The sequence below is a fragment of the Populus nigra genome, chromosome 9 (assembly GCF_951802175.1).
Source record: "Populus nigra chromosome 9, ddPopNigr1.1, whole genome shotgun sequence".
NCBI classification, from domain to species: Eukaryota; Viridiplantae; Streptophyta; class Magnoliopsida; order Malpighiales; family Salicaceae; genus Populus; species Populus nigra.
This window is the reverse complement of record NC_084860.1, coordinates 17,000,295-17,027,321: the sequence shown is the minus strand read 5'-3', so window position 1 is coordinate 17,027,321 and position 27,027 is coordinate 17,000,295. Positions and strand designations below refer to the sequence as shown.

At 34.4% G+C, this 27,027-nt stretch overlaps 4 protein-coding genes across 5 annotated transcripts; 1 reads left to right on the top strand and 3 right to left on the bottom strand.

Moving 5' to 3' along the window:
* Window positions 1-1,972: 1,972 nt before the first annotated feature.
* On the bottom strand, window positions 1,973-7,090 carry LOC133702984 (protein CHUP1, chloroplastic-like). The gene is made up of 7 exons (XM_062127358.1): window positions 5,908-7,090; window positions 4,481-5,422; window positions 4,003-4,134; window positions 3,429-3,610; window positions 3,222-3,333; window positions 2,600-2,749; window positions 1,973-2,311 (listed from the first exon to the last, which is right to left on the bottom strand). Exons 1-7 carry the CDS (start codon window positions 6,691-6,693, stop codon window positions 2,231-2,233), a joined length of 2,385 nt encoding a protein of 794 aa, XP_061983342.1. The 5' UTR covers window positions 6,694-7,090; the 3' UTR covers window positions 1,973-2,230.
* Window positions 7,091-8,667: 1,577 nt separating this feature from the next.
* LOC133703031 (uncharacterized) lies at window positions 8,668-9,961 on the bottom strand. The gene is made up of 3 exons (XM_062127424.1): window positions 9,816-9,961; window positions 9,060-9,219; window positions 8,668-8,962 (listed from the first exon to the last, which is right to left on the bottom strand). The coding sequence occupies exons 2-3, from the start codon at window positions 9,216-9,218 to the stop codon at window positions 8,915-8,917; spliced, it is 207 nt and encodes a 68-aa protein (XP_061983408.1). The 5' UTR covers window position 9,219; window positions 9,816-9,961; the 3' UTR covers window positions 8,668-8,914.
* Window positions 9,962-10,887: 926 nt separating this feature from the next.
* On the bottom strand, window positions 10,888-13,852 carry LOC133703421 (uncharacterized). Its single transcript, XM_062127908.1, has 8 exons — window positions 13,697-13,852; window positions 13,097-13,262; window positions 12,640-12,730; window positions 12,484-12,542; window positions 11,925-11,985; window positions 11,477-11,567; window positions 11,299-11,375; window positions 10,888-11,189 (listed from the first exon to the last, which is right to left on the bottom strand). The coding sequence occupies exons 1-8, from the start codon at window positions 13,722-13,724 to the stop codon at window positions 11,073-11,075; spliced, it is 690 nt and encodes a 229-aa protein (XP_061983892.1). The 5' UTR covers window positions 13,725-13,852; the 3' UTR covers window positions 10,888-11,072.
* A 2,434-nt stretch (window positions 13,853-16,286) lies between these two features.
* Window positions 16,287-21,566, top strand: LOC133703420 (1-aminocyclopropane-1-carboxylate oxidase homolog 3-like). 2 transcript variants are annotated; one of them, XM_062127907.1, is made up of 6 exons: window positions 16,287-16,882; window positions 17,030-17,351; window positions 17,630-17,883; window positions 19,433-19,795; window positions 19,943-20,264; window positions 20,543-21,566. In XM_062127907.1, exons 1-6 carry the CDS (start codon window positions 16,356-16,358, stop codon window positions 20,798-20,800), a joined length of 2,046 nt encoding a protein of 681 aa, XP_061983891.1. In that variant the 5' UTR covers window positions 16,287-16,355; the 3' UTR covers window positions 20,801-21,566. The 2 variants fall into 2 exon arrangements, with proteins under 2 accessions (XP_061983891.1, XP_061983890.1); XM_062127906.1 differs by lacking the exons at window positions 19,433-19,795; window positions 19,943-20,264; window positions 20,543-21,566 and having other exon boundaries at window positions 16,295-16,882; window positions 17,455-17,774.
* The last annotated feature ends 5,461 nt before the right edge of the window (window positions 21,567-27,027 follow it).

The following is a 27,027-nucleotide window of genomic DNA, read 5'->3' as shown; positions in this document are numbered from 1 at the left end:
AAAATAAAAAACACTTAGTGTGTGTTTGGTGTAGAGAGTTTTTTAAAAGTACTTTTTACTTGATAATATATTTAAATAAACTTTTTTTCATATTTTATTTATTTATTTTGATATTATCAACACATTAAAATCACTAGAAAACACTAAAAAAAATTAATTTGATGTTTTTTCATACCAAATATATTTTTAAACGTACGTAAACACAATCTCAACAAAAAAAAAACAAACAAATTGTACCAAGTTGAAGAGTATAGAAATTAAATATAGCTTGGAGTTTATATAACAGCTTGGCCTAACATGTCGTATATTGTTTGTTTTGAACTTTACCGTCCTCATGGTTTTGTTCTTGGTGACGCGAGCCCACTTCTGAACCTGACGTTCCAAAATGCGTACAACAAGTTAGCAACTAGCACTACTAATAAGGCCAGCTACCAAACCTTCATCCGCCGATATGAGATATTACAGTTTATGTAGTGTTTGATATTGCGATAACTGTTGTTTTTCAAAGTATTTTTTGCTTGGAAATATTTTAAAGTAATATATTTTTTCTAATTCATTTTGATATGATTTAATTAAAATCATCTAAAAATATAAAAATAAATTTTTTTTAAAAGCATTGTTTGACCGTGTAAGCAAAGACAATTATAGAGATTAATGTTAAAGTAATTCAAATTAACATAAAAAATATGAATATAAAAAAAGGTTCGAAATTTTTTTATTTGTTTATTCTAAAATGCTTGTGTTAATTTAAATATAAAAGAATAATATATAAATTAAACAAGAAATACAGTTGTACTCTTAATAAATAAAATAAAATAAATATATTATTCAACAATTATTAATTACGAGTCCTTTCTTTTAAGGTAGTTTCTCCGTAAATTTATCAGGAGTCTTTCTCCATAATCTCTGCAGACACGTGTTATTTTTAATTTATTTTTATATATAATCTGTATTATCTAAAGAAGAATGGTAGGGTGGGGTTAAAAAGAGGAAAGATTCGAGGAAGGGTAAAATCGAGAATTGAAGGAGCAAATCAATTTGATTGACTAGGCAGTGAAGATCCTTCCGTCCTTCCTTTTTCTTTCTTGTTTTGTTTTGCCCACCAAGTTGCTTGCTTGCTTGTAATCTTACATCTTGTCAACTGTCAAATCCCTCAGGGTCCTTTCTTTTTCCGCTTTTTTTCTGAGATCTTTTTTTAAAAAATATTAATAATAATTTCAGTTGTTCCTTTTATAGACAGTTTCATTGTTTTTAAACTGTTGTTGTTTTCAAGTGTACAGGCCATTGGCCTAGTTCCCCGGGTCCATGACTGGATTTTCAGTGGACACCAATGCATCAAGGATAGTCTGTCTAATGGTTATTGGAACAGTCTATCCATGGTGATTTCCCTTTTCTTTGTTTTTACTCTTTGGATCATCTGTCATTGTTGTTGCCTTCAATGGCAATTTGACATGGAGCTAGCTTCCATTTCCAATAAATGAGATGGAAATCCAATTCCTTCCTACCTGACAGATTCTTGGCAAGAGAAGAAGGGTTGGTTGGTTGGTTGGTTATATCATCATCTTGACCTGGCTCTGATGAAGTTTCCATGGAACTTGAACTTCAAAAAAATGTACAGTGGCCAAGAAGCATGAAAGCTTCAAATTCAAATGTTATTTGTAAGCTCCTGTGTCATCATTTTGGATGAGAATTCTTAAGATCCCCAGTCCCAATGCCAGGAATCCGATAGCACTCCAGTAATCTGGAGAAGCCCTTTTCTGAATTTGAACGTCAACAACTTCCCAAGCTTGCTTGACCAGTAGCTTTCCAGACAGGGATGATCTAAAGAATTTGCTTGCCTTGTCTGGTTAATTTGTCAAGAGAATTCAAAACAAGCCAAGGAGCTAACTGAACAAGAGCAACCTTGGGAAGAAACTGTCCATGAGAGCCATGTGTGCCCAGAAAACAGCGAGGGGGGCTTAAGTAGACAAACTTGAGTATGAACAGGTGTACGCATTCTCATCAAATTTTTACATTCCTTTGTTTTAAGAATGAGTAAAAGCACAAACAAAATTGCTTCCTATATCACACACAAAACTTGTACAACTTTCAACTGTTTAAAACCCTGAGCAAACCACACCATACATACACTACCCCAGCCAGATCTTCACTATATAATATAGATTAGATATCCAAGTAAAGCTCATTCAGATGGCAAGCCCGAATTGCTCCCACTCCCCACCATTCATCTTTACTTTTTGTTAAGCAGGTGAGCAAGGTTGCGAAGTTCCTCAAACGCATGCATTGTTTCTGCATCAAATCCTCCAGCAAACTGCATAACGCAAGAAAAAAAATCAATAACTTCTGCCATGCATCGTTCTATTTCCCCTTCATGAACACTATTTAGATGTTTCTGCCATGCGCTTCCTTTGTTAGTCTCAGCTGTTTCTTTACCCCTATCTATGTTCTTAGTAAATGCCAACCAAACCAAACAGTTCAGTTCAACAATCACGTTCTAAATGCTACTTTTCTATTAGCACAAACAGGTATCTTATTGGTGCTTAATAGAACAAGAAAATATAAAATGAACAGCCATTAAAATGCTTATCACGGTACAAACCTGATGGATTCTGAAAGCAAATCTAACCCCTTGAAGTAGCATATAGTCTAGAGCAGGGTCTTTTTCTAGCGCTGCTGCTGCCTTCGACTGGATTTCCGTGGCTACCCTCTTCATGTACTTCTTCGCCAACTTAACTGAGCCAAACTTTATCTGCAACACAAAATTAGGAATTCATTTCCACGTGAAAGTCAGTAAATACCTCTTGCCAGAAATGAAAAGCATGAAAGGATTGGCAGGAAGATCCGTTATTGGAAAATGTACAGAAAGCGTCTAGAAAGTAAAACCCTAGTCATATGTAGGTTTAGCATTTCCAGAAATCATTTAGAAAGTAAAAGCCTAGAGTCGTATGTAGGTTTGGCATTAACATAAGTATAAAATCTTAAATTGTTAAGACTAATTTTTTCCTTTTCTCAACTCTATTAATCCAAACGCCACTTCTTTTCATATCAATACCAGGCTTTGCTGCTTGTTCACCTCTAGTACTTTGATCCAATCCTCTTATGAAGGAGAAGAAGGAACATGATTCATTTCTTTCCTTTATTGTCCTAAATCTTGTAATGTTTAACTTGTATAGTATTAAAAACTAAACAAAAAAAGAATGGAGTGACTTAGTGAAGCTTACCTTGCTAATAATCCCATTGTCAAGCATCCAATCCGAGGGAATTTGGGATTCTTTGCAATTGCGCATCAAGGACTCTCTTGTTCGTAGAAGGTTATAAACTGTATGTTCCATCCTGCAGATGATATCCAATTAATATATATTTATAAACTGGAGATTCGGCACAAAATTACTATATATCTGCCACAGTGCAAAATTTCAGATTCTTACTTCTCAGACAAAGCAACCATTTTCTTTAGAGCAAGGTCACATGGAACTCGGGGATCATCCTTGTAGTAAGACACCTCAGACTCCAATTTCTTGAGATCACTAAACCCAAATGCTGCTTCTCTCAATGTGTCAGCTTTCTTTTCTGGCCAATCAAAGTGCTTCAGGACTGCCCTTTCATCCACCTTCACATAAACGAATGGATTACGAGGATGATATGAAATCCTTTTGTCATTACTGTGTACTATTTTCCCTTGTTAATTCAACTCGAGAAGTATGGATCCCATGTGCATATAGAAGTTCCCTACTTCAAATTCCATGTTTCATGGATTTTCAAGGTGATTGTAGCCCATGTAAATGCTTTCAAAGTATATCAAGTACATGCTGTAAAAAGTGTTACAGCAGTTGCGGAGCCGTGACAGCATTTGTGGGTTTTCTTCCTAACTTGCTTTATTCGTTGCCTGTGGCAATAAAATCCTATGGAATCCTTTTACAAATAAGTTATTCTATCCAGGAAAAACTTACAAGAAAGCCTAGAATTTTTACAAATAAGTTATTCTATCCAGGAAAAACTTACAAGAAAGCCAAGTTCATCGTCAAGCCACTTCACAAATGCTACAACATCTTCAATGTTCTGGTAAACAGCATTGTTGACCTCTCTGATCAGAGAATTGACAAATTCTCCTTGAGTTTCAACATCTGCCTTAATCTGAGAGAGAAAAAGAAAGAATCACTTTTAAGCATTTGAACTTCTATACCGCGTAGAAATGTCAAACTCTATGGAAAGAAAAAATTCAGAACTGTTTCTTTCATTTCATATCCATCTGACATTAGTCGAAAAGAAAACAATACTTGCATTCTCACAGCAGCAAATTAATCCTAGAATGTTGCCAGCTTACAAGTATTTTTCCCATTCCTCTCTATTCATAGTAACACAATAAAATTCAACATTTTTTAACACAAATAGTGAGCTGCGATTTAATGAAAGGGCATCCAAGCTATTCAATGAAATCACTTGTCATTGACCTTGGGATTAGAAGTAAGAAATCACTTACAGCAAGCAAATGTGATGACCGGTTCTCAATCTCACCAATCATGTTGCTCCGAACATTCGCAACATCTGAGGCTTCGCAGATTCCTCCATTTGAAGACTCCTTTCTGGAGTCCCTCTTCATCAATGAATGGTAAAACTCCACAACTTGAGGTGCTCGCTGCACCACTCCTGCTTTAGTGCTCCTCACTGAGAACTTCGGAGGCGGTGGTGGGGGAGGCGGAGGCGGAGGCGGTGGTGGGAGTGGAACTTGAGCTTGAACTTCCTCTTTAGGTCCAGCAGAAACAGAACATGAGGGTCTTGGAGGGGGATTTGGAACACGCAAAGTCCTTTTCTCGACATCTAATGGACCTACAATTTTGTTGGTCTCTTGGCAGTTTGCAAGGATTTGGGGTCTTTGCATTATATCCAACTCATACTTTTCGGAACTTACAAGCTCTACTTCGTTTTCCATTTCCTTTATACACATAAAAACATCAGATTGCCTTCTCCTATTCGGTGCCAAATCTTCTAAACAGATCTTTGATCCACTTATAGAGTGTCTTCTTCTAGGACTTCTCCCATCTTCCGAGTGGACCCAATTTTTATCTTGGCATTCTAAATTTGGCAAATCTTCATCAGTAATAGGCCATTTCTTCAACTTTTTAATAAAATTCAGTCTCATTTTACTATTACTTTCTAAGTAGTCATTACTCTGGCAAGAAATTGAGCCAGCAGATTCATTACTCCTCTCTACCGATTTGGGGCTTGAGGCCTTGTCAGAATTCATCGTTGAGCATGAATTACGCAATTCATCTCTTAAACATGAATTGACCCACCTCAGATAAGCTAGCTCCTCTACCTCATTTAGTCTGCTCATCTGTAGACCCTCAACTTGTTTACACAAATCTTCATTTGTGTGCCTTAGCAAAGATGTCTCAGCTTTTATTTTTGCAACAACATCACTCTGATAAATTCAAGAGAGAGTTTAGTAATGAATCCTGGCTAGCTATGTTAAACTTAGACTCTTCAAGCAAAAAGAAAGGAGAATTCCATCAATTTGACATCATTGGCCCTCTGTTTGCTTTCCAATTAAATTCTTGAACCCATCATAAAAAAGTAACTAACAATGGATGTAGACTACAGCACGGATCAAAGAACTAACTTGTCATCGTCGAGACAGGATTAAAAAATGCCAAAAGAATTAAACTTTTAAATCAAGACGGAATTAAACATTGCCAAATTAAATCTATTTTGTTTTCTAGAAAAAAACTAAATAAATTAACCATAGATTCTACTTAGTTTATCTCAAATCATTATTCTTTCCAGTCCCTAATGCTGAAAACTTCTAAATTTGAAAAACTTAACTTCATTTTCTTTTCTACTACAACATTTTCTCATCAAGTAAACAAAGCGTACAGAACGAAAGGAACAAGAGTTGAATGTTTGTACCTCAGAAGACCTGGCAAGAGAAGCCAATTGAGAGTCCAAAGAAGAGAGCTTGCAAGCAAGATTCCTCTTATCCATCTGCAGCTCCTTATTCAATCTCCTCAATTCCACAACTTCCATTTCAAGATTCCCCACTGAACTCTCATTCCCTTCCCTTTTCAATATCTCTTCACTTCTCTTCTCTGAAATCAAACACAACTCATTCACTTGTTCACAAAGACCACTTTTTTCAGACTCCAAAACCCCAATTCTCTTACAGAGCTCATCCACTTCGTTTCTTCTAGCTTCAAGTTCCCTTTCAAGATCCACTACTCTTCCATTCCTCTTAACCTCTGATAGCTCTGCTTGTAACTTAAATTCCCTTTCTTTTGATTCTTGAAGCAAGCTCCTTAATTGGTCTAATTCCACAAACAAATCTCTTGACCCTGAAGATTGTCTCCTGTGATTGGCCTGGTAGGCTTGTGGGTGCACCTGGCTTCCTGTAACTGAGCTAGTTAAATCACCAATAAGTGATCTCTTGACTCTTGAATGAGAATTCACAAGAGAGTTCTTTTGTTTTGTGGTCTCTGAGCTTGCTAGTGGAAGTCTCTTGGCTGTTACTGTGATTGTTTGCGTTTTGGTCTTTTTATCTGCTGTGAAGCCTTTTACTATATGTGAACCCCATGAAGACTTGATCTTTGAACCATTGTTGTTGTTGTTTCCTTTAATGTTTTGTGGCTTTGGTGCTTGGTTTTGATCAGCAAATTTTACTGCTTTCGATTTAGTTTCAACTGTGTTTTCTTCTCTCATTTTGTTGAACAAAAAAAGATCAAACTTTGACCTCTATAAAACCTACACAAAAAACAAAAAAGGGTTTGGACTTCTGATCATTCAACCTACAATCAATCAAAACCCATAAATTCTTCGAAGCTCAAAAATGGGTTTTCTTCAACCAAGAGGCTAAGAAAGGTAACAAAAAATCAAAGCAGAAATCATGGGTTGGTCCTCAATGGAACAGAAAGCTAGAGTCTTGATGGTGCAAGAACTTGAATTTGAAGTGGAGCTATGTGAATGGTGGAGTGTACAGCGCTAGAAATGGAAGAAAAGAGTCCAGTTCTCAAGATGGACTCATAGAGTGGAGAGAGTGAAGGAAGGAGATTATTCGTTAGAAAAGGTGGCAGCTTTTCTTTATCACAGGATTTTGAACGTTTGAAATTTGAATTTGTTTTTCTTAAAAAAAGAAAACATTTTTGTAGTTTTTGAGTTTATTTTTGTTAGGGTTTGAGGAGTACGAGGGAGAGTGTGCAACGGTCGTTTTCTGTGCCAGGTGGGATCCACATTCCACACGATAGGGTTTGGAATGCAAGTGAGGTCAAAACATTTATTAAATTGTCAGCTTGTTCATTCCTTCATGATGAGCTGAGAGAGATCGGCAGAATTTGTTTTTTTAAATATATTTTTTAATGTATTAAATAATATTATTTTATTTATAAAATTTTATTTTTGATATCATTAAAATCATTCAAAAAAACTATAAAAATCAAGGTAAATTTTGTTAAAAAAATACAATTTAATAACAATACTAAAAAAATCATGATCAATTCACTAATTAATTAACTTATGATATAATCTAAGATAATTTAATAATAAACCAAGTGAGGATTAATTTTATCAAAACTTGATTGACTTCACAGATCAATTCAATTAAAACATGATTTAAATTTAATTATCTTTAGATTACTCTTTTGATTAACTTAAATCTTGAATGATGTTACACAAATTGAATTTAAACTCTAACAATTTCAAAGGTAAAAGTGTGAGCCTAATTGATCAGTAGCCACTCCAATATCCCAATAAGCCAAAGATAGTTGATTGATGGTGATTGCTAACATAGAATTTGTGATTTTATATCTTTCAAAAAAAAAAAAAAATAGTGATGGGAACATCACATACTAGATCTTAGACAAGATTCACGTACGTGTATAATGATATTATTTTATTACAAGTTGCAATTCTCCTCCTTTACCTTTTTTCTTCTTCAGCTCCTCCTTTTTTTCTGGCTTATCTTCATAGCTTCTTCTCTTTCTTTCTTTATTAGTTTCAAATCTCTCTTTGTCCTGCATCATTTACTTTTGCCATAATTTGAACAATCCGCAGGATGTTAATGATGGGATCTAAATCCTCTCAAAAGGGTCTCATTGAGCAAATTTTGGTCTTTTAAAGCCATCCATGAACCTGGAGGGCTTGATCCAGAAAATAGGAAAGTACGGGCAAAATCCCTAGGAAATCTGATGAGGCCTAGGGGGATCTGATGACGTGACAATGAACCTTAAACTTCACCTTGACAGGGCTATTTCATGAATTGGCAATCATCACGACTCTAGTCCTTGCACTTCCCTGTCATCAATAATGAGCTTCTGGTTGCACATCGGCACCCCATTTTCAGCTTGGAAGCCTGGAAATATGCAATAAATTGGGAAAGGTACAAAAGAATATTGGCTACAAAATTTTCAGTCTTCCCTGTCAGGTATTCAGTGAGGGCTTTGGTCCAACAGCTTAACTGCTCAAATAACTGTCTCACAGATGACTGAGTCGACCTGAACCCCACACTCTTAAAAAAAGCACAAGAAATCTAACCAAGCGCTCGGTAACTCGCGCGAATAGTCACAACAAGTAAGAAGCAAGGTATGATTGCCTGGTGAGATCGGTGTACATCCCCCCCCCTTCTCATCTTCCAAATGCAACGACGCAAAGAGAGAGAAATTGAATGAGAATACACGGAGCTAGCAAAGAGGTCCCAAAAACTAGGGCAACCCTGAAATTCAAACGTGCAGGCATTAAAGGTTAAATAGAGAACAAAGACTTCACCGGTGAAGTTTCTACTTCCATTGGTAGCTGCAGCCAGCCAGCAACCATGCAATTATTTAACAAGAACCTTAGGAACAACACTATCCATGAGACATAAAAGCAAATAATCCTTCAAAACACGAGCACAAAGAACATAAAACCGATCATGACACAAACTGCCTCCTCATTCCTTTTTTCCAATCCCATGAGACATGTTATAGATTCCTCGCCCCTGAAGTAAAAACAGATAACATGTTCAAAATTCATCTTAAGGCATGGAAAATCATCAACAAGAGTTGGTACGTAAAACTACAGGCTAGACTACTCACAATAAGATAAAGTGTGCTGCCTGCAAATGCTAATGGAATGGCAACAGAGGTGATCTTATCAAGAGGTCCTTTCAAATATGTGTGCTTGTGAATGCTTTGGAAATATCTCTGTTTCTCTAATAGCTTCTCACGTGGTCGAAAAGGTTCTTCCATTGTCATCCTTAAATTTCAAATTACAACAAAAAATCCCAATCTTTTTAAGCACAAGCACAAATCCATCATGTTTACACATAAACAACATCGAACAAGTATTGAATAAACACAATAACCAAACAATAGGGCCTATAAAAAAAAACCCAGTTTCAGTCATTAAATGCAGATGCAAAAATACAACCCAATTCACATTAAGAGTCATAGAATTCTAATTTGGCACCCAGGGAAACCATCTTGACATGAAAAGATACTAATTGGGTAATTAAAAAAACAATCTTCACATGAATTAGATACTAATTGGGTGCCTTAAAGACAAAATATTTACATGGAAACTCTCAGATTTAATTGAAACCCATCAACTAAAAACGTTCAATAATCTACGTTCAGATTAAAAAAAAAAAGATACAAACAAACATCATAAGACCATAATCAAAGCCTATAATCCAAATTCTGAAGTACCAAACTGAATAAAATCTCAAAAAATTTAAAATGAAGGATTACTTCAAAGAATCCTAATGAGGAACAGTCCATTAAAAAACCAAAAAGGTTAGGGTTTTGAGAGAAGATATTGAAATGGATAGATTGAGAGAGAAAAGGGATTACCTTGATGAATGGAGCTTAAGATAGTCTGGTTAGGATTTGGATGCTGAGAGAGAGACCAGAGAAGTTTGTCTGTGGCGAATAGAATGAGAGAACACAGTGAAGGTCTATTTTTTTTCGAGGTTTTTTTTGTTTAAATTACACGTTTTGCCCCATAATTCTGTGTAATTACACTACCACCTGTGACAAATTGAAAGAGAAAATCAAATCCACTATTAATAAGGATATTTTCACACAAACTAAAAAATATTTTTTTTTCTATTCTCTTTTTTTTTCTCTTCCCATATAGATATTTCTCAACAATTTCTCATGTAAAGAGACTAATTTCCTTCTCAATGAAGTATTTAGACAGATTATTCATAGTTGAATTCAAACCCAATATGAGAAACAAACCATGAATTGATTTTGTTCAAAAAAACCAAAAATTAATTTAAAAATATTTAGTATAGTGTTCTTTTGCAATTAGAATTACTAAGAAAAACGAATTCAAAGCTAGTTAAATTAAATTAGTGGAATTAATTAATTTCTAAATTAATCCCATAATTCAAAGACTGCAACACTATTTTTTTCTTGTGAAATGGTATTGCTTAATTGTTTTCTTCTTCAATTCCCTTTTCCTTCATTGTTGCTCCTTTGTGATTAGTTACTAACTAGAATTTCATTTGTGTTCTTCCCACTCATGGGTTAACTCTCTTGCTCCTTAGGGTTTAGATATTGAAATTTCAACACATTATCACTTTTTAGAAATTAATTATTGTTTTAAAATGAATAAAATACAAGTGAATTACAAGCATTTGGGCCTAGGAACATTTTTTGAGGCAGCAAATGCCAGATAAAACGATTTTTTTTCTTCTTAGTTTATTTTTGTTTTTGCTTTTTGAAAAAATAAATGAAAATTTTTGTTTTTATTTTTCCTTCAAATTATTTTTTTTCAGTCTTTTCATATCATATTAACAGACGGATATAAAAATAATAAAAATTAAAAAATATATATTACTATAATATATTTCAAAAAAAAAAACTTTAAAAAACAATGTCACAGTTATTTAGCTCAAAGATAAATCAAACTCAACAATAAAATAACATGCTGTCTTCGATTACCACAACTTACACAAAGAAAGGATCTTGCTCCTGTATCACCTTGAACTACAAAAATTCAACACCTACTGCAATTAACTTCAATTACACAGGTATTCTCTCAACGATTTTGATTGATTTCACATGAATACCATTGCAAATAGTCAAATGAGTTGCATAGGTTTATGCTGATTCAACATCTGATTCATCTAGACCTTCTCTATAAAGCTCAAAATCCTCAGGGCTCCATCGGCAAATTAAGTGAAGTCGGAAGGTGGCCATCTTGGTGCCTAACAAGCGCTGAAATAAGTAAAATACATCAGCCACGTATCTTTAACCAGAAGAAAAGAAAAACACACTGTGAGCATGCTAACTAGCAAGCAAAGTTAAAGACCATGCCAGAACTAACCAGTATGCGAGAAGACTCGGGCGAGAGAGGCTTCCCCTCTTCACAGACAACAAAGTTTGAAACAAGGTCTATCACACCTGCAGACCACGATAAATTTAATAACAGACCTCAAGTCCTTTGTGCATGTGAGTTGTGCGGGTATGCAAGAGACAGAAAATAGCAGAAAGCAATTATGTACCCTTGTTCAACCGAACAGGCATCCCTTGCTTGCGCAAAAAGGGCTCCATCTCATGAGTAAACTGTTCCAGGGGACCTTCCTTAAGTTCCACCTGAAAAACCCAGTACCAAGTTAGAATTACAGAACTTATACACAGTGCAAAAGAGGAGGTCATTGATTTTATAATGCATCTAAACTAGGCATTTATATTTTGATGAAGATGAAATAAAAAATTTGACTGTTTCCAAACTGGAGACTTCAAGTGGATGTTAAAAAAGGACAGACTGAATAGCAAATTAAAGATCCACGATGATATTTTTCTTAGTCAATTACAAAAAGGGTATGTATATAGTAATCATTATACATGTGCATGGATGTATCTAGTTATTTGATTCAATGCAGCAAGGCACAGTTCAACCTATTCAACCAGTATTTAAGTCTACTGCCAGCCATAAAAAATCTTGCATACCGTTTCTGCTGCAGTGGTTCCTGTCCTTGCAAAGTCGTATTCCTCATACTCATTAAACAACCTGCAAAAAAACAACTAAAAACATTTAACTCATGAAGTTGTATTTTTATCACAGAATAGGTGCGCAAAATTGCCAGAAATTCAACCAAATCCATAAACATATTTTCAAGTACAAGCTCCCAATAAAGAACTAGAAGTGTTATATTATAAATGATCAGTGTATATGCCCCCCCGCTGACCCATTACATATGGCACTGCCTTACATCTTTAGAACCAGATTATGAACATGGCCCTTTTGTCACAGGTAACAAGGCATTACATATGTGAGTGGTTATCACTTTCTTAATGAGGAACATCAGGTTTCCTCTTCTTTATATTCAAATAATAACATAAATAAAAATTATTTGAGTAATTAAAGTTTCTTTCTACTTCATCAAAAAGATGACTGGAATAATTCTGATAACAGCAAGACACCAGGACCTCTATTTGGTTCCTCTATTTCCAAACAACCCAATAGAGTACAGGATGTAACATTTATCACAATAAGTACTCGGGTTACCTTTCAACTTCTTCTCTTGACAGGTTGGTAAGAAAAAGTCCAGAATCACCACATAGAAGCTAAGAGAAAAAATGCATAAAGAAAAGGTAAGTCATCAGAATTCTTTATCAAGATAGAAAAATGTAGAAACTATGGCTGTGTATATGTTCATGCTACCTTAGAAACTTTGTGAAGACCCGGCCTGATTTCATCAGCAGCAGATCGGCCCAGAGAAACCTGCATCACTTTGTTTGACCCAAGGAAGAATCTGACAAAACCATAACAGTAAGTTGGTTACGTATAGAAAACCAAGTGCTCTACAAGTTGGTAAGATGTTGAAGAGCCAAGTGCTTGAAATCCCATGAACTAAATTGTTTTTTTTTTTAAACGAGGTAAAGTTTTGAGGAAAACAAAAACACAAGGAGTTTCATTCAAGAAGACGGCTATCTTGAATCACATATAGTTAACGGCATCCCCAAACAACAGAAGGAGTTTCATTCAACAATCCAGAAGCAAACTATCTAACCCCAAACCGATCAACATTTACCATTATTAATTTCATTTATTGATGAGAAGACAATCTCTGGTGGCCTGTCTTCTACTAAAAAGAAACAAAAAGAAAAACAGAAGCTACCTGCTGGTTAATTTATGCTGTTCTCTGAACTCCTTGAATTTGAGATTCCTCATGTTTTCAAAACTAAACACATAAATAGAATTGTATTTCTCCACAGCATCCCTTATCGAATTCACTATAGACTCTTTATGCTCCCTCCCCTTCTTCTTTGTTTTTGATAAAGTAACTGCATATCACACAACGAAACCTCTATAAATAACAAAACCGATCATCGATATTGCAAATTCTCATCTTCTATGACCTCAAGAGTTAATTTTTTTATTCTTTTTTTTTTCCAACAGCAACATAAAGCATGAAATTACGCAGATTTTCTTGCCTATATAATTCAAGAGCAACACAAGCTCAAGTTCCAAAATACTGAAACCCCAATTAAAAAAAAAGTTTATCAAAACAAGTTCAAAATCCCCACAATTACTCAACAAACTAAACCCAAAAACTACAGCTATCACCCAGACTAAGTTATACCCAGTTGTCTTTTAAGCCTAAAACAACAAAATCCCAAACACCCACAAGTCAGTTTTTCTCTCATAGACTAAATTGCCCACACAAGATACGGTCACAGTCATGTATATGTTCAAATATGAGAAAGGCAGAGCAAACCTGGCCTGTTACGCTTAGACTTAGGCATGGTTAGTTTACGAAAGGCGGCTCCTTTACTACTTCAAGGGACAAGAGAAGGTTATAAACGAGAGTGAAACAAAGTTGCGAGCTTTGCTTGCTTTGGTTTAGGGTTTTAGAAGGAAATAGCAGACCTTTTAAAGTGCTACCATTGTAATATTAATAAAAAAAGGGGTATTTATGTCCTTATGAAAAAGTAGCAATCTTGTACAGGTATATAAACATTCAAAACATAAACCTGCACCAAAATGTATTTTTAAAATCTTTTGAATTTTTTAAATTTTATTTGAAATAATTTTAGATATTTTAATACGTTAATGTTGAAATTAATTTTTTTAAAATATATTATTTGAATATATTTTTAAATAAAAAATAATTTAAAAAACAATATTGAAAACTTATCAGTTATTAATCTGTAAGAGAATTAAAAAGTATATCTTTTGTCTGCTAAATTTGTCTGAAAAAATGCGCTCCAAGGACAGAATTTCCTATTTCTATGATGGTAAGTTAAAAAGCTTTAAGCTTTTTTTAAGCTGTTTTGTTCTTTGCTATCAATAATAGTGAATAACGTAGCATCCAAATTTTATTATGCATTGCTTGTTAGCTAACAAAACTTATGAAAGTTATATAAAGATGCGATCTTTTTTTGTAGGTGATGTGGGCAATGTTTATTTTGGACCAAAGCATCCAATGAAACCACACAGGCTTTGAATGACACACCATCTTGTTCTCTCTTATGAGCTTCACAAGAAGATGGAAGTTTTTGTATGTTAGCTATGCTAAAGATTCGAACTTTCTATTGTTTTGCTGTGTGATTTTTGGAAAATATGACGTGGGATGTTTTTGTTTGTGTTGAACTTGCTATGCAGAGACCCGGCAAGGCATATCAGGTTGAGCTTGCTCAGTTTCATTCAGAGGATTATGTTGAATTTTTGCATCGGATTACGCCAGATACTCAGCACTTGTTTGCGGGGGAAATGGCTAGATGTGTGGATTTTTCGCTGTGAAATTTTGTTTAGTTTTTTTCCCTATTTGTGTTGTTAAGTATCTGTTGTTTTTGTTTGGCGTGGAAAGAGCTGGGGTTCATGGATGATTAGCTATGAAAGTGAATTTAGTTTAGGCGAAGAGTGGGGTGTGATCTTCTTCTTCTTCTTCTCTTTTTGTTGTTGAGAGAAATGACTAGTCTAATGTGCTTGACCTTGTGAAGTCTGGGGCATGACTCGACATGAATGAAGCTTTAGTGACTTGTTCGAATGTTGAGTTATGATTGATTTATTGCATGATCTGCTGGGATTTATCTCAATCTGTCTATGATATTCCATCTTGAGTGCATTAAGATGTAACTGTAAAATCATCACATGATGCCATCTTTGCATTTGGGATTCTGGGTACTTTAAATTAATCTCCATTTTTAGGAGATTTTAGCACATCTGTGTATTTGGTAATGCTGAAAGGCTATTATCATTTTACTGGACTGTTGGAGTCTGATTGGTAATGATGGAGCTTCTTGAAATTCTTGCTACTGTACTGCATCAATTCATAGTTCCCCTAGCCAATGTTGATGCATGCGTCGAGTTCTTTGATTAGAAGGATAGACTAGCTCTAATAGCAATACTGAGAGTGGAGATGAGCTAATCATCTATTGCAATACTTTACAGTGGTGATGAACTATCTTCGTGACCATGTAGCATCTGTTGAAGCTAATCACACTTCATTTTGAGGGATTTACCAATGGAACATGAACAACTAAAACTAGGTTCAGGTTCCAATTTTGATAATACATCGTTAACCTCTAAAGTAAAAGAAAAAAAAAATCGAGAAGGATCTGACTCATATTCAAATAAAAAATTTCCCTACAATGGAAGAACAAGTGCCATAAGGCCCATAACTCCTGCCTTGGTATAAGGCAGGCAGGCAAGCAACCAACCAACAACAGTAAACCCAACCCAGCTTCGATGGACTAATTTAATGAATCACCATGAGGTCTTGTTTTATCTTTGGACTTGAAAGTCACATCTGAATTATAAATAAAATCATTAATCTTTTGGTCATAACAAATTAATTATCTTTTTTATAATAAAAAAATAGATTAATTATCGTCATTATTAGTAAAAAAATCTTATTTATCTATTTGGAGACTCTTTAATAATTAAATTAGAATCAATTCAAGAAAAATCAATTCTCTCTTTGAATGATTATCATTGTTAAAGCAGGGAGAAAATTTTGAATCTGGCGCAGTCATCTTTGTTTCCTTTTTTTTATAGCTTCTTGGTTGCTTCTTTTCCTTGAAGGGGAAATTTGATATTTTTTATCATGATAAAATATCTTTAATTCATTAAAAAATGTTTGAGTTCAACATTTAATTGTATCAAAAAAATAATAAATTTAACAATTTATCACATCCATAAGCATCTGGACTTAGCTTGTCTGAGTCCATAAATAATGGTTTGATCAAATTGTGGGGTCTTTACCTTTTCATGGTAAAACTAATATAGTTTTACCTTTATCTTGAACAGAACCAACCATGTCACTTTCAAAGGTGACGAGACTCCTTGTCCAAATCCTTAAGAGCCCTACATGTCTTGAAGTCAAAATAAAATCTAAATTGCCCATCCTCCTACCATAAGAAATCAAGAACAACATGGTGATCACAAGCTCAGCTGGAGTTCAAGAATCAAACTATGACAAAGAAAGTCAAATCAAAGCTTTTGATGACACGAGAGCTGGAGTGAAGGGTCTAATAGATAATGGAATAACCAAGATTCCAAAGATATTCGTTCATGACAAAAGATCAGATGTTTCAAGTGATTCTGATCAGTCTGCTGCTGTTCCATTGATAGACCTGGAAGGCATAGATGAAGATAGAAGTCAACGTGCAAAGGTAGTCGAGGGAGTAAGAGAAGCTTGTGCCGAGTGGGGTTTCTTTCAAGTGGTCAATCATGGAATCCCAGTTAGTGTTTTGGAGGAAATGATTAGTGGGGTAGCTAGGTTTCATGAGCAAGATAGTGAAGTGAAGAAAGAATGGTATTCAAGGGATTACACAAGGAAGGTGCTTTATAACTCAAATTTTGATCTTTATCAAGCCCCAGCTGCCAATTGGAGAGATACTTTGAGTTGTGCCATGGCTCCACGCCAGCCGAATCCCCGAGACTTGCCTCATGTGTGCAGGTTAGTTGGTAATAGTTGATAAAAGTATGGATTCATGAGAGAAAAAAGATGTGATTTTTGCTTATAATTGTAAAGTAGTTTTTAGCTGCTTCATTGAAGGTGTTTGTGTCATGCTTCTTTTAATATGCCTATTTAATCGATTTGCAGAGATATCATGATTGATTACTCAAACAAAGTAATGGTTTTAGCACAAAGATTATTCGAATTGCTGTCAGAAGCACTAGGACTCGATCCTAATTACCTTAAAGACATACATTGTGCAGAAGGACTCTTTTTTCTGGGCCATTACTACCCAGCATGTCCTGAACCAGATTTGACTTTTGGCACTAGCAGCCATTCTGATAGTAGCTTCCTCACTGTTCTTCTACAAGACCAAATTGGTGGCCTCCAAGTCCTTCATGAAAATCAATGGGTTGATGTTAACCCCATTCCAGGAGCTCTTGTTATAAACCTGGGAGATATGTTACAGGTAAGTTCATGTCCAAATACATACTTCACTGGCTTGTCAGGTAATGATTGTGTAAAGTTTAATACCTCTACTTGATTGATGAATGATCTAAACTGACCAGCAGAGAGTCATGATGACTAGAATTTGTACTTCAATTTGGAACCAAATCAGTCCACTCTCTGAGACAATGCTATTACAATGTTGAATGAGAGTTGCAACTTGCCATGCTCGTGATAACTAGATGGTGCTAGCAAAAACTGTAGGTCCATGTCTTACCTTTTCTCCATGTCTTGGTGCAGTTAATTTCGAATGGCAGATTTATTAGTGTCCAGCACAGAGTGCTAGCAAAAACTGTAGGTCCAAGAATTTCTGTGGCATGCTTTATAAGGCAACACCTTCCGCCTGAGAATGCCTCGAGACTATATGGGCCAATCAAGGAGTTGCTGTCAGAAGAAAGCCCCGCAATCTACCGAGAAACCACTGTGAAGGACTTGGTAACCCACTACTATGCAAAAGGGCTCGACGGGATCTCTGCATTGGAGCATTTCAAGCTGTGAAACTGGTTGTGAGTATCTTCTTGCTCAAGCTCTAGCTAGAATGCTAGTGAAATGCTGTTCCTTCGAACGGTGATAATTATGTATGAGCGAGCTTGTCTTGCTGCCTTGTCTTGTTTCATATGTTTCCTCTTCGGATCCGTTGGACTTGCTTTGTACTGGTGATAATGCCACAAATCATGTTTTCTCTTTCGCTTTTCAAGTGATTTGGTGCGTTCATGGCAAGCACTTGGAAAGAGATGGATCTGCGCAGGGCAAACCCCCCCGGGTCAATGGATTTCTTCACTCGTCCACGACAATTTATTTCTTTTTTTAATTTTTTTTTTAATGGAAAGAGAAGAGTATGCTTGAGATCCCTGCTCACGGATTGAAAGTAATTGCGTTTTTGTTTGAGTTTTATTAAGCTAGAAATTTAATGTTAAATCAAGAAATGTCATGGAGTAATGAGAGAGAGCTTCAAAAACTACCAGGGTTGTTTAGAAAAGGAGGGCAAATTGAAAATCTTAAGATTATTAAGGACTATTATGATTTCTTAAGAAATTAAGGGGGGTGATTTTTCCCCTCGAACTTGTTTGTTTTTGTATTTTAAAATAGTTTTTAAAATAAATTAAATTTTTTTATATTTTATTTTTAAGTTTGGGGATGAAAATATCATAAATCATTTAGAATCTATAATCTATAGTGTTTAATTTGAATTTAATTAATAAATAAGTTAAATTCATATATTTAATAAAAATAAAATAAAATTTAATTCATCTTATTTTTTATATTACTCTTGTTATCTTCATTTTATTTTTTCAAATATTTCTAAAATAAACAGAGAGACAAATATTTTAATTGATTTTATTTTTAATGTAACAAATAGAGTTCTGAGGAGTGATTTCTTGTGTTTACTGGTTTTTTTGGAGCTTGAAATTCTTCTCCTTTTCTCTCTTTTAACTGGTTTCAGATTGTAAAGAATTGAATTGAGTGGTGAATTTTCCTGGGTTTTTGTTTTTCCCCATTTGAATTGTATTTTTTGTTTTACTTGTAGTGTTTAACCTTTTGCTCTCTTTGTTTTGGCTTCAAATACTTATACAGGGCCCAGCTGGTCTTCCTTTCGGTTCTGATTTTACATTTCATGTCTTTTGGTTTCTTCTTTTTCAAACTCTATCATTGCTAATTGTTTGAATTTGATTTCATTGCAGCAGACTGGAGCAGAAAATCACTGATACTGAAACTTAGTTTTGAGAGAGAAAGGGACTGGAATTGAAGGACTCTCCAAATGCTAAACTTTAGCAGGACCGGAGCTCAGCCAAGGTCCAAAATCCTTAAGAGCCTTGCTTGTCTTGAAGTCAAAATAAAATGTCAATTGCCCCTCCTACCATCAAAAATCAAGAACAACATGGTGATCACAAGCTCAGCTGAAGTTCAAGAATCAAACTATGACAAAACAAGTCAACTCAAAGCTTTTGATGACACGAGAGCTGGAGTGAAGGGTCTAATAGATAATGGAATAACCAAGATTCCAAAGATATTCGTTCATGACAAAAGATAAGATGTTTCAAGTGATTCTGAGAAGTCTGCGGCTGTTCCATTGATAGAGGTGGAAGGCATAGATGAAGATAGAAGTCACCGTGCAAAGGTAGTTGAGGGAGTAAGAGATGCTTGTGCCGAGTGGGGTTTCTTTCAAGTGGTCAATCATGGAATCCCAGTTAGTGTTTTGGAGGAAATGATTAGTGGGGTAGCTAGGTTTCATGAGCAAGATAGTGAAGTGAAGAAAGAATGGTATTCAAGGGATTACACAAGGAAGGTGCTTTATAACTCAAATTTTGATCTTTATCAAGCCCCAGCTGCCAATTGGAGAGATAGTTTGAGTTGTGTCATGGCTCCTCGCCAGCCGAATCCCCGAGACTTGCCTCATGTGTGCAGGTTAGTTGGTAATAGTTGATAAAAGTATGGATTCATGAGAGAAAAAAGATGTGATTTTTGCTTATAATTGTAAAGTAGTTTTTAGCTGCTTCATTGAAGGTGTTTGTGTCATGCTTCTTTTAATATGCCTATTTAATCGATTTGCAGAGATATCATGATTGATTACTCAAACAAAGTAATGGTTTTAGCACAAAGATTATTCGAATTGCTGTCAGAAGCACTAGGACTCGATCCTAATTACCTTAAAGACATACATTGTGCAGACGGACTCTATTTTGTGGGTCATTACTACCCAGCATGTCCTGAACCAGATTTGACTTTTGGCACTAGCAGCCATTCTGATAGTAGCTTCCTCACTGTTCTTCTACAAGACCAAATTGGTGGCCTCCAAGTCCTTCATGAAAATCAATGGGTTGATGTTAACCCCATTCCAGGAGCTCTTGTTATAAACCTGGGAGATATGTTACAGGTAAGTTCATGTCCAAATACATACTTCACTGGCTTGTCAGGTAATGATTGTGTAAAGTTTAATACCTCTACTTGATTGATGAATGATCTAAACTGACCAGCAGAGAGTCATGATGACTAGAATTTGTACTTCAATTTGGAACCAAATCAGTGCACTCTCTGAGACGATGCTATTACAATGTTGAATGAGAGTTGCAACTTGCCATGCTCGTGATAACTAGATGGTGCTAGCAAAAACTGTAGGTCCATGTCTTACCTTTTCTCCATGTCTTGGTGCAGTTAATTTCGAATGACAGATTTATTAGTGTCCAGCACAGAGTGCTAGCAAAAACTGTAGGTCCAAGAATTTCTGTGGCATCCTTTATAAGGCAACACCTTCCGCCTGAGAATGCCTCGAGACTATATGGGCCAATCAAGGAGTTGCTATCAGAAGAAAGCCCCGCAATCTACCGAGAAACCACTGTGAAGGACTTGGTAACCCACTACTTTGCAAAAGGGCTCGACGGGATCTCTGCATTGGAGCATTTCAAGCTGTGAAACTGGTTGTGAGCATCTTCTTGCTCAAGCTCTAGCTAGAATGCTAGTGAAATGCTGTTCCTTCGAACGGTGATAATTATGTATGAGCGAGCTTGTCTTGCTGCCTTGTCTTGTTTCAAATGTTTCCTCTTCGGATCCGTTGGACTCGCTTTGTGCTGGTGATAATATATTATCTGAAGCATGTATTTCGACTAAATTGCATTTAGACATTTCATATGGGCTGGACTTGCAAGCTGGTTAGGTGTGGTTGGTTTGCTGTCATTTTTCGAAGCTAGCCTGGAAGTGGCAGGCGGCCATTTTTAAAAGAAAAACTACAGCAGGAAATGGTATGAAACTTAATATCACTTCTCTTTGTTTTTTTTTTCCTACGAATTTATCTCTTATCATTCAAGAATCTAGTTTGACAAGCATGGATATTTTAAGCTCCCATTGAAGCAGATTGCCTTAATAGCAATCACACACGTAGAAATCCATACCAAAGATACTACATAACACGGTTCAAAGTTTCAAGCCCAAGTTGTCTTGCACAGACGAACCAATGTGTTTCAGTGAGCTAAACCGTGAACCGTGTTTGCTCTGGCTTTCTTTTTTTCTTTTTCCCAACAATGTCATTGTATATTTGTTCAAACCCACGGCAGCTGGAGCAAGTCCGTGGATTGGTTCCATATTTATTATTAAATTTGATTCCATCTGTAAGGTTGGAATTAGAAACTTGTAATTCAGACATTTTTTTTATTCTTGCAATTAGAAATCGCTTTTAAATTTATTTTTTTACTTAGTTTAATTTTATATATATATATATATATATATGCCGATGTAAAAAAAATATTATAAATAAAATAAATTTTAATATGTTTTTAAATGAAAAATACTTTAAAAAAATTACTGCTATTATAACATCAAATACTGTTATAATTGACAGATGATTCACGACTTGATATAAAAACCCACGTACTTTTACAGATCAATTCTGGAATCAAATACAGCTATTATGATTTTGATATGGCCATATCTGTATGACCGTACACCAGCCTGCTTCCTCTGTTTTTGGGATATTCTGGTTTCCTGAAGGTCTTTGAGCGCGTCGTGTTGAATCTTCCTGCATTGAGGTCCATTTTTGCTAGTATTATCATCCATTTTCTGAAGGCAAACGTAAGAGAGCCATAAAGTTTAAACATAAACAGAAGAAAAGGCTAAAGAGTGCCTAAAAAACAATGCCACAAATTATGTTTTCTCTTTTGCTTTTAAAGTGATTTGGTGTGTTCATGGCAAGCCCTTGGAAAGAGATGGATCTGTGCAGGGCAAAAAGGACGTGAGCACTTCTTTTCTTTGTCAAATGTCTAGGATGTAGGGTAGGGGTCAATGGATTGCTTCACCCGTCCACAACAATTTCTCTCTTTTTTTTAATTTTTTTTAATAGAAAGAGAAGAGTATGCTTGAGATCCCTGCTCACGGATTGAAAGTAAATGCGTTTTTGTTTGAGTTTTAAGCTAGAAATTAATGTTAAATCAAGAAATGTCATGGAGTTATGAGAGAGAGCTTCAAAAACTATTAGGGTTGTTTAGAAAAGGAATGGATATTGAAAATCTTAAGATTATCAAGGACTATTATGATTTCTTAAGAAATTAAGGGGGGTGATTTTTCTGCTCTTATCTTGAAACCTGTTTGTTTTTACGTTTTAAAAACGTTTTTAAAAAAATTTAAAATTTAAAATTCTTTTCTTTACTTTAAATTAATATTTTTTGTGTTTTCAGATCGTTTTAATGTATTAGTATCAAAAATAATTTTAAAAAAAAATATTATTTTGATATATTTTCTAATGAAAAACAACTGCTATCACATTCTTAAACACGCCCTTACATGTAGTTGCATCTCCCATATCCAACAATTTATGTGTATTCTTAAAAAAAAAAATTATTGTCATATTTTCTAGTAATAGAATTTCTTGCAGACAATATATCATAAATTTCATCTTACCAATCCTTCTTTAACTCAAGCATGTGTTATATAAGAGGAGAAACTACAAACTATGAATCACTTGAGCCAAGCCTTAAGCATCATATTGTATCCCCTAATTTCTTTTCATGCTTATTTTTTTAATAGCTTGAAAAAATATAGATATCTTAACTATTGAATCATAATCAAACCAATGGTATTATACTTGTTTGAGCCTAGTAGGTCAACTCGATAACTCGTTAATCCAATCCCTAGACATGATCTAGTTAAAATCAAATTTGATCTAAAAAGATCTTTGAAATAATATCATTTTAATTTCTTAAAAAAAAATATTAAAACAATATGAGATAATCTTTTTATTTTATTACCTCAAGACTCGAGTCAGATTATGAATCCGACTGGATTTAATAAATTTGAATCAAACACCCAAATTAACCAATAAATCACAATCAAACACCCCAATCCGACTTGATTTAATAAATTTGAATCAAACACCCAAATTAACAAATAAATAACAATCAAACACCCCATCTAACCACACCTTGAGAAGAAAGGTGGCCTGCCTGTCTTGCACCTTCAGCCACCTACAAATTAAGGCACTTTGCTTTCAATCAACATCCACTCTCTGCAAGAGATTGACTGTGGAATCTGCAATTTCGTGTTGAAAATAGGTGGCCAAAATCGGCAACTAAAATGGGCGACTTTTCAACACTTTGCTGGTGGAGCGTGCCGACGACTCTACAGGGTAAATAGCATTGTGGTCCCTTAAGTTTATGATCTGTTAATCTTAACCTCTCTTCTCAAATCTTATACGGTTATACTTCTAGTTCTTGATTGTTCAAGCCTCCCTGGCCACTTATATGCGTGCATGTGGCAATACTTGTCAGCCGTATAAGTTCTTGATTGTTCAAGCCTCCCTGGCCACTTATATGCGTGCATGTGGCAATACTTGTCAGCCGTATATTTGGCATAATTTACGTGAAGATTTTTTTTCTTGATTTAGATGTTTAAAATCTTAAGTCCAATTCAATTAATGGCAATTAAAGAAAGGAATAGTGAGAAAAAAAAAATTGTATATAGGAACAGGAACCTTACCTATCCCCCTACCTAGGAAAGAAAACCAGGGCATATAATTTTTTTTCGTGTGTTTGAGATAGCAATACAAGCTATTTTTTTAAAATTTTAAATTTTTTTTAATTAATTTTTTTTATGTTTTTAAATTGCATTGATGTGCTGATATTAAAAATAATTTTTTAAAATAAAAAAAATTTATTTTGATACATTTCCAAGCGAAAAATACTTTGAACAGCAACCACTACCACAATCTCAAACAAATATTACGTAGCAATTTTGGTATTGTTGTAGTTGTTTTTAAAGTGTTTTTTTTAATCAGCATATCAAAACAATATAAAAATACCAAAAAAAGTTAATTTGAAGAAAAAAATATATTTTTTTTTAAAAAAATATTTTTAAAATATAAAAATAACCTTTAGACTCCTCTAAGAGCCAATATCTTGAGTATGATTTGGTCAAATTTTTATTGATTTTCTCTGTTAAGATATCGTAAGTTTGGTCCATGTCCATCAATTAATTGGCTTAATACAATCTTAATCACTACTTAGTCAAAGCAATCTAGAATTTTCAGTATTTCATATCAATTTCATTTGATCTCTCTCTCTCTCTCTTATCCTTTTACCTAACCCAAATTCTATATCATGTAGGCTTCAATTGGGCCATGGGAATTTAAGAAGAGATTAATTAAGTTAATTTACAGTATTAATTCAATCAAATTGAAGGCATTAAGGAATTAACGCATACAATTAGAATAAGTAAAACACATAATCTTCTTCGAGTTCTCATGACTCCATCCACTCTTTTTCTAAGATTTAAGGACTAGAAGTGTCACATGATCGTGTTGCTTGAGATGATAGAAACATTTCATGGATTATCCATTGATCAAGCAAGATATTAGGATTAAGAAACGGATTAATAGTTAATTGTTTTCCTTTAAATGGAAGCACCAAATTGAAGATCTCAGCTCCACTTGTCTTTTTCCTCGAGAGTTGAAAGCATGGTGGGAAGGGATTTGGAAGTCACTTAGAGGAGGCTCTTCTTCTTCTTCGAGTCTTGAGTGTGATTGAAAAGTCAAACTAACAGAGATAAGATAGGGTTCTTCCTAAGCTATTCAAACAATTCAAGTGGCTGCAAATCTTAAGTCAACACCAAGTTAGGTACTAAAAAAATTAGAACATTGAAAAATAATAAGGTGACCTAATCCAACAAATCACTACTTCTAATATTTGTTTTCAGCCTCAACTAGGACTTAGACAACCGGCCCTCCATTACCTGCATGGAAAAGGAATGATTCCTTTAGTATATGAAGGGTCCAAAACCATGGAAGTCATTGAGTTTTATAAAACTCAGCTTGGTAGGTCATTGATCGAAAACTTTGCTCGAATATATTAAATTAAATAAAAATTGACATGGTGACTCAATTTATAACTTGGTTAATTGGGTTAAAATATAAATAAGATTAAATTTGATGTTCTAGAAAAAACAACTCAATCAAATGAGTCAGTTCAATAACTAACCGATTCAAAACTTTGCTTGAACATGTTAAATTAAATGGGAGTAGACATGATGAATCAACTTGTAACTTAGTCCACTGGGTTAAGATTCAAGTAAAATAAAATTTGATTTTTTAAAAAATAATAACATTTTAAATTAATTTACTCAATCTATAACCAAGATTTTAATCAAATCATGAACTAAGTTGAGCTTTATAACTATGTCCACGCTAGAACAAGTTAGACCATGCTGCAATCATGCCATTACATGTGCAACATTATTGCCATTTCTTGCGTGCCACAATATATTTATATTTAGAATACAACGAATGAATGAGATGGTCCATGGTAGTAGGCGAAATATTAAATCAATTGATCTTCTTGTAACATCACCATAAAAAAGAAGGGAAAGGTTGTTTATTTGACAATGATCATATGATGCTTTTTTTCTTTTTCATTGAAGACCTTTTTGCGCATGGGAGATGCACATTTCATAAAGGGGGTTTCGTTTGCATGATTCTATTCTTGAGGATTTATTACATGAATGTCCATTTTACCAAAACAAATAATAAAACCAAATTGACATGATAACTCGTGGATTAAACCAGAAATCTAATAACTCGAGATTTAAACCAGGTTAATCCCCAAATAAATCAAATATTAAAAAAAGTATTTTCTTGAAATACATCTTTAAAGTTATTTAATAAAAACAATTAGAAATCGTTTGGGAACGCGGTGCAAACCAAACCGCGTTTCTAAAAATTCAAATTTTTTTTCTAAAATTTAATATGTTTTGGATCGTTTTGATGTGCTGATGTTAAAAATAATTTTTTAAAAATAAAAAAATATTAATAACATATATTTCAGCATAAAAAATTATTTAAAAAGCAGTCGTATTCACTGTCAATCCAACATACTTTTAGTTAAAAACACACAATCTAGTGCTAAGATATTTTCCATTGAAAAACCCAACTGCTGATCTATACTGGGATCTGCCTAGACTAAGAACGTGGTGCCATCTCTATACCATGAGCTTTATTTTACCTCTATCAATCCATGGCTTATCTTAAAATAATAATAAAATAAAATAAAAAAACCTAGAGCAAACGAGCTTCATAATTTATTTCCGAAGAAGGTTTTATTTTGTTTAGGTGTTTTTTTTTAAATAATATTTTTTTATAATTTTAAATTAATTTTTAATATTTTAAATCGGTTTGATGTATTAATATTAAAAATAAATTTAAAAATAAAAATATTATTTTTATATATTTCCAAACAAAAATAATAATTTTAAAATCAATCTTTCCTGCACTACCAACAATTGTTTTTTTATCAAGCGAAGAGACATGCATGTCTCTTGTCCATCCATCACAGAAATGAATAGAAGCAATGCTTTATTTATGCAGAGCAGGTGGGATTGTTTTTTTTTTTTTTGATTATCGTGGGTGTCCGGGCCAGCTTGCGTGCACCTCGACTAATCCCACGGGCCCTGAAGTTAACGACCATGTAAGCCTCCAGTGGCCATCATATGAGCAACCATAGGGTTTGAACCTAAGACCTAAGAGAAAGCAAATCTCTTAGTCCCAAACTCTTACTACTAGGCCACCACCTAGATGGTTGCAGGTGGGATTATTATTAATATTTGTTGTTGTCATCACTTGTAAATTATTAATTATTATTTTTATTTGTTAGGAGAATTAATTA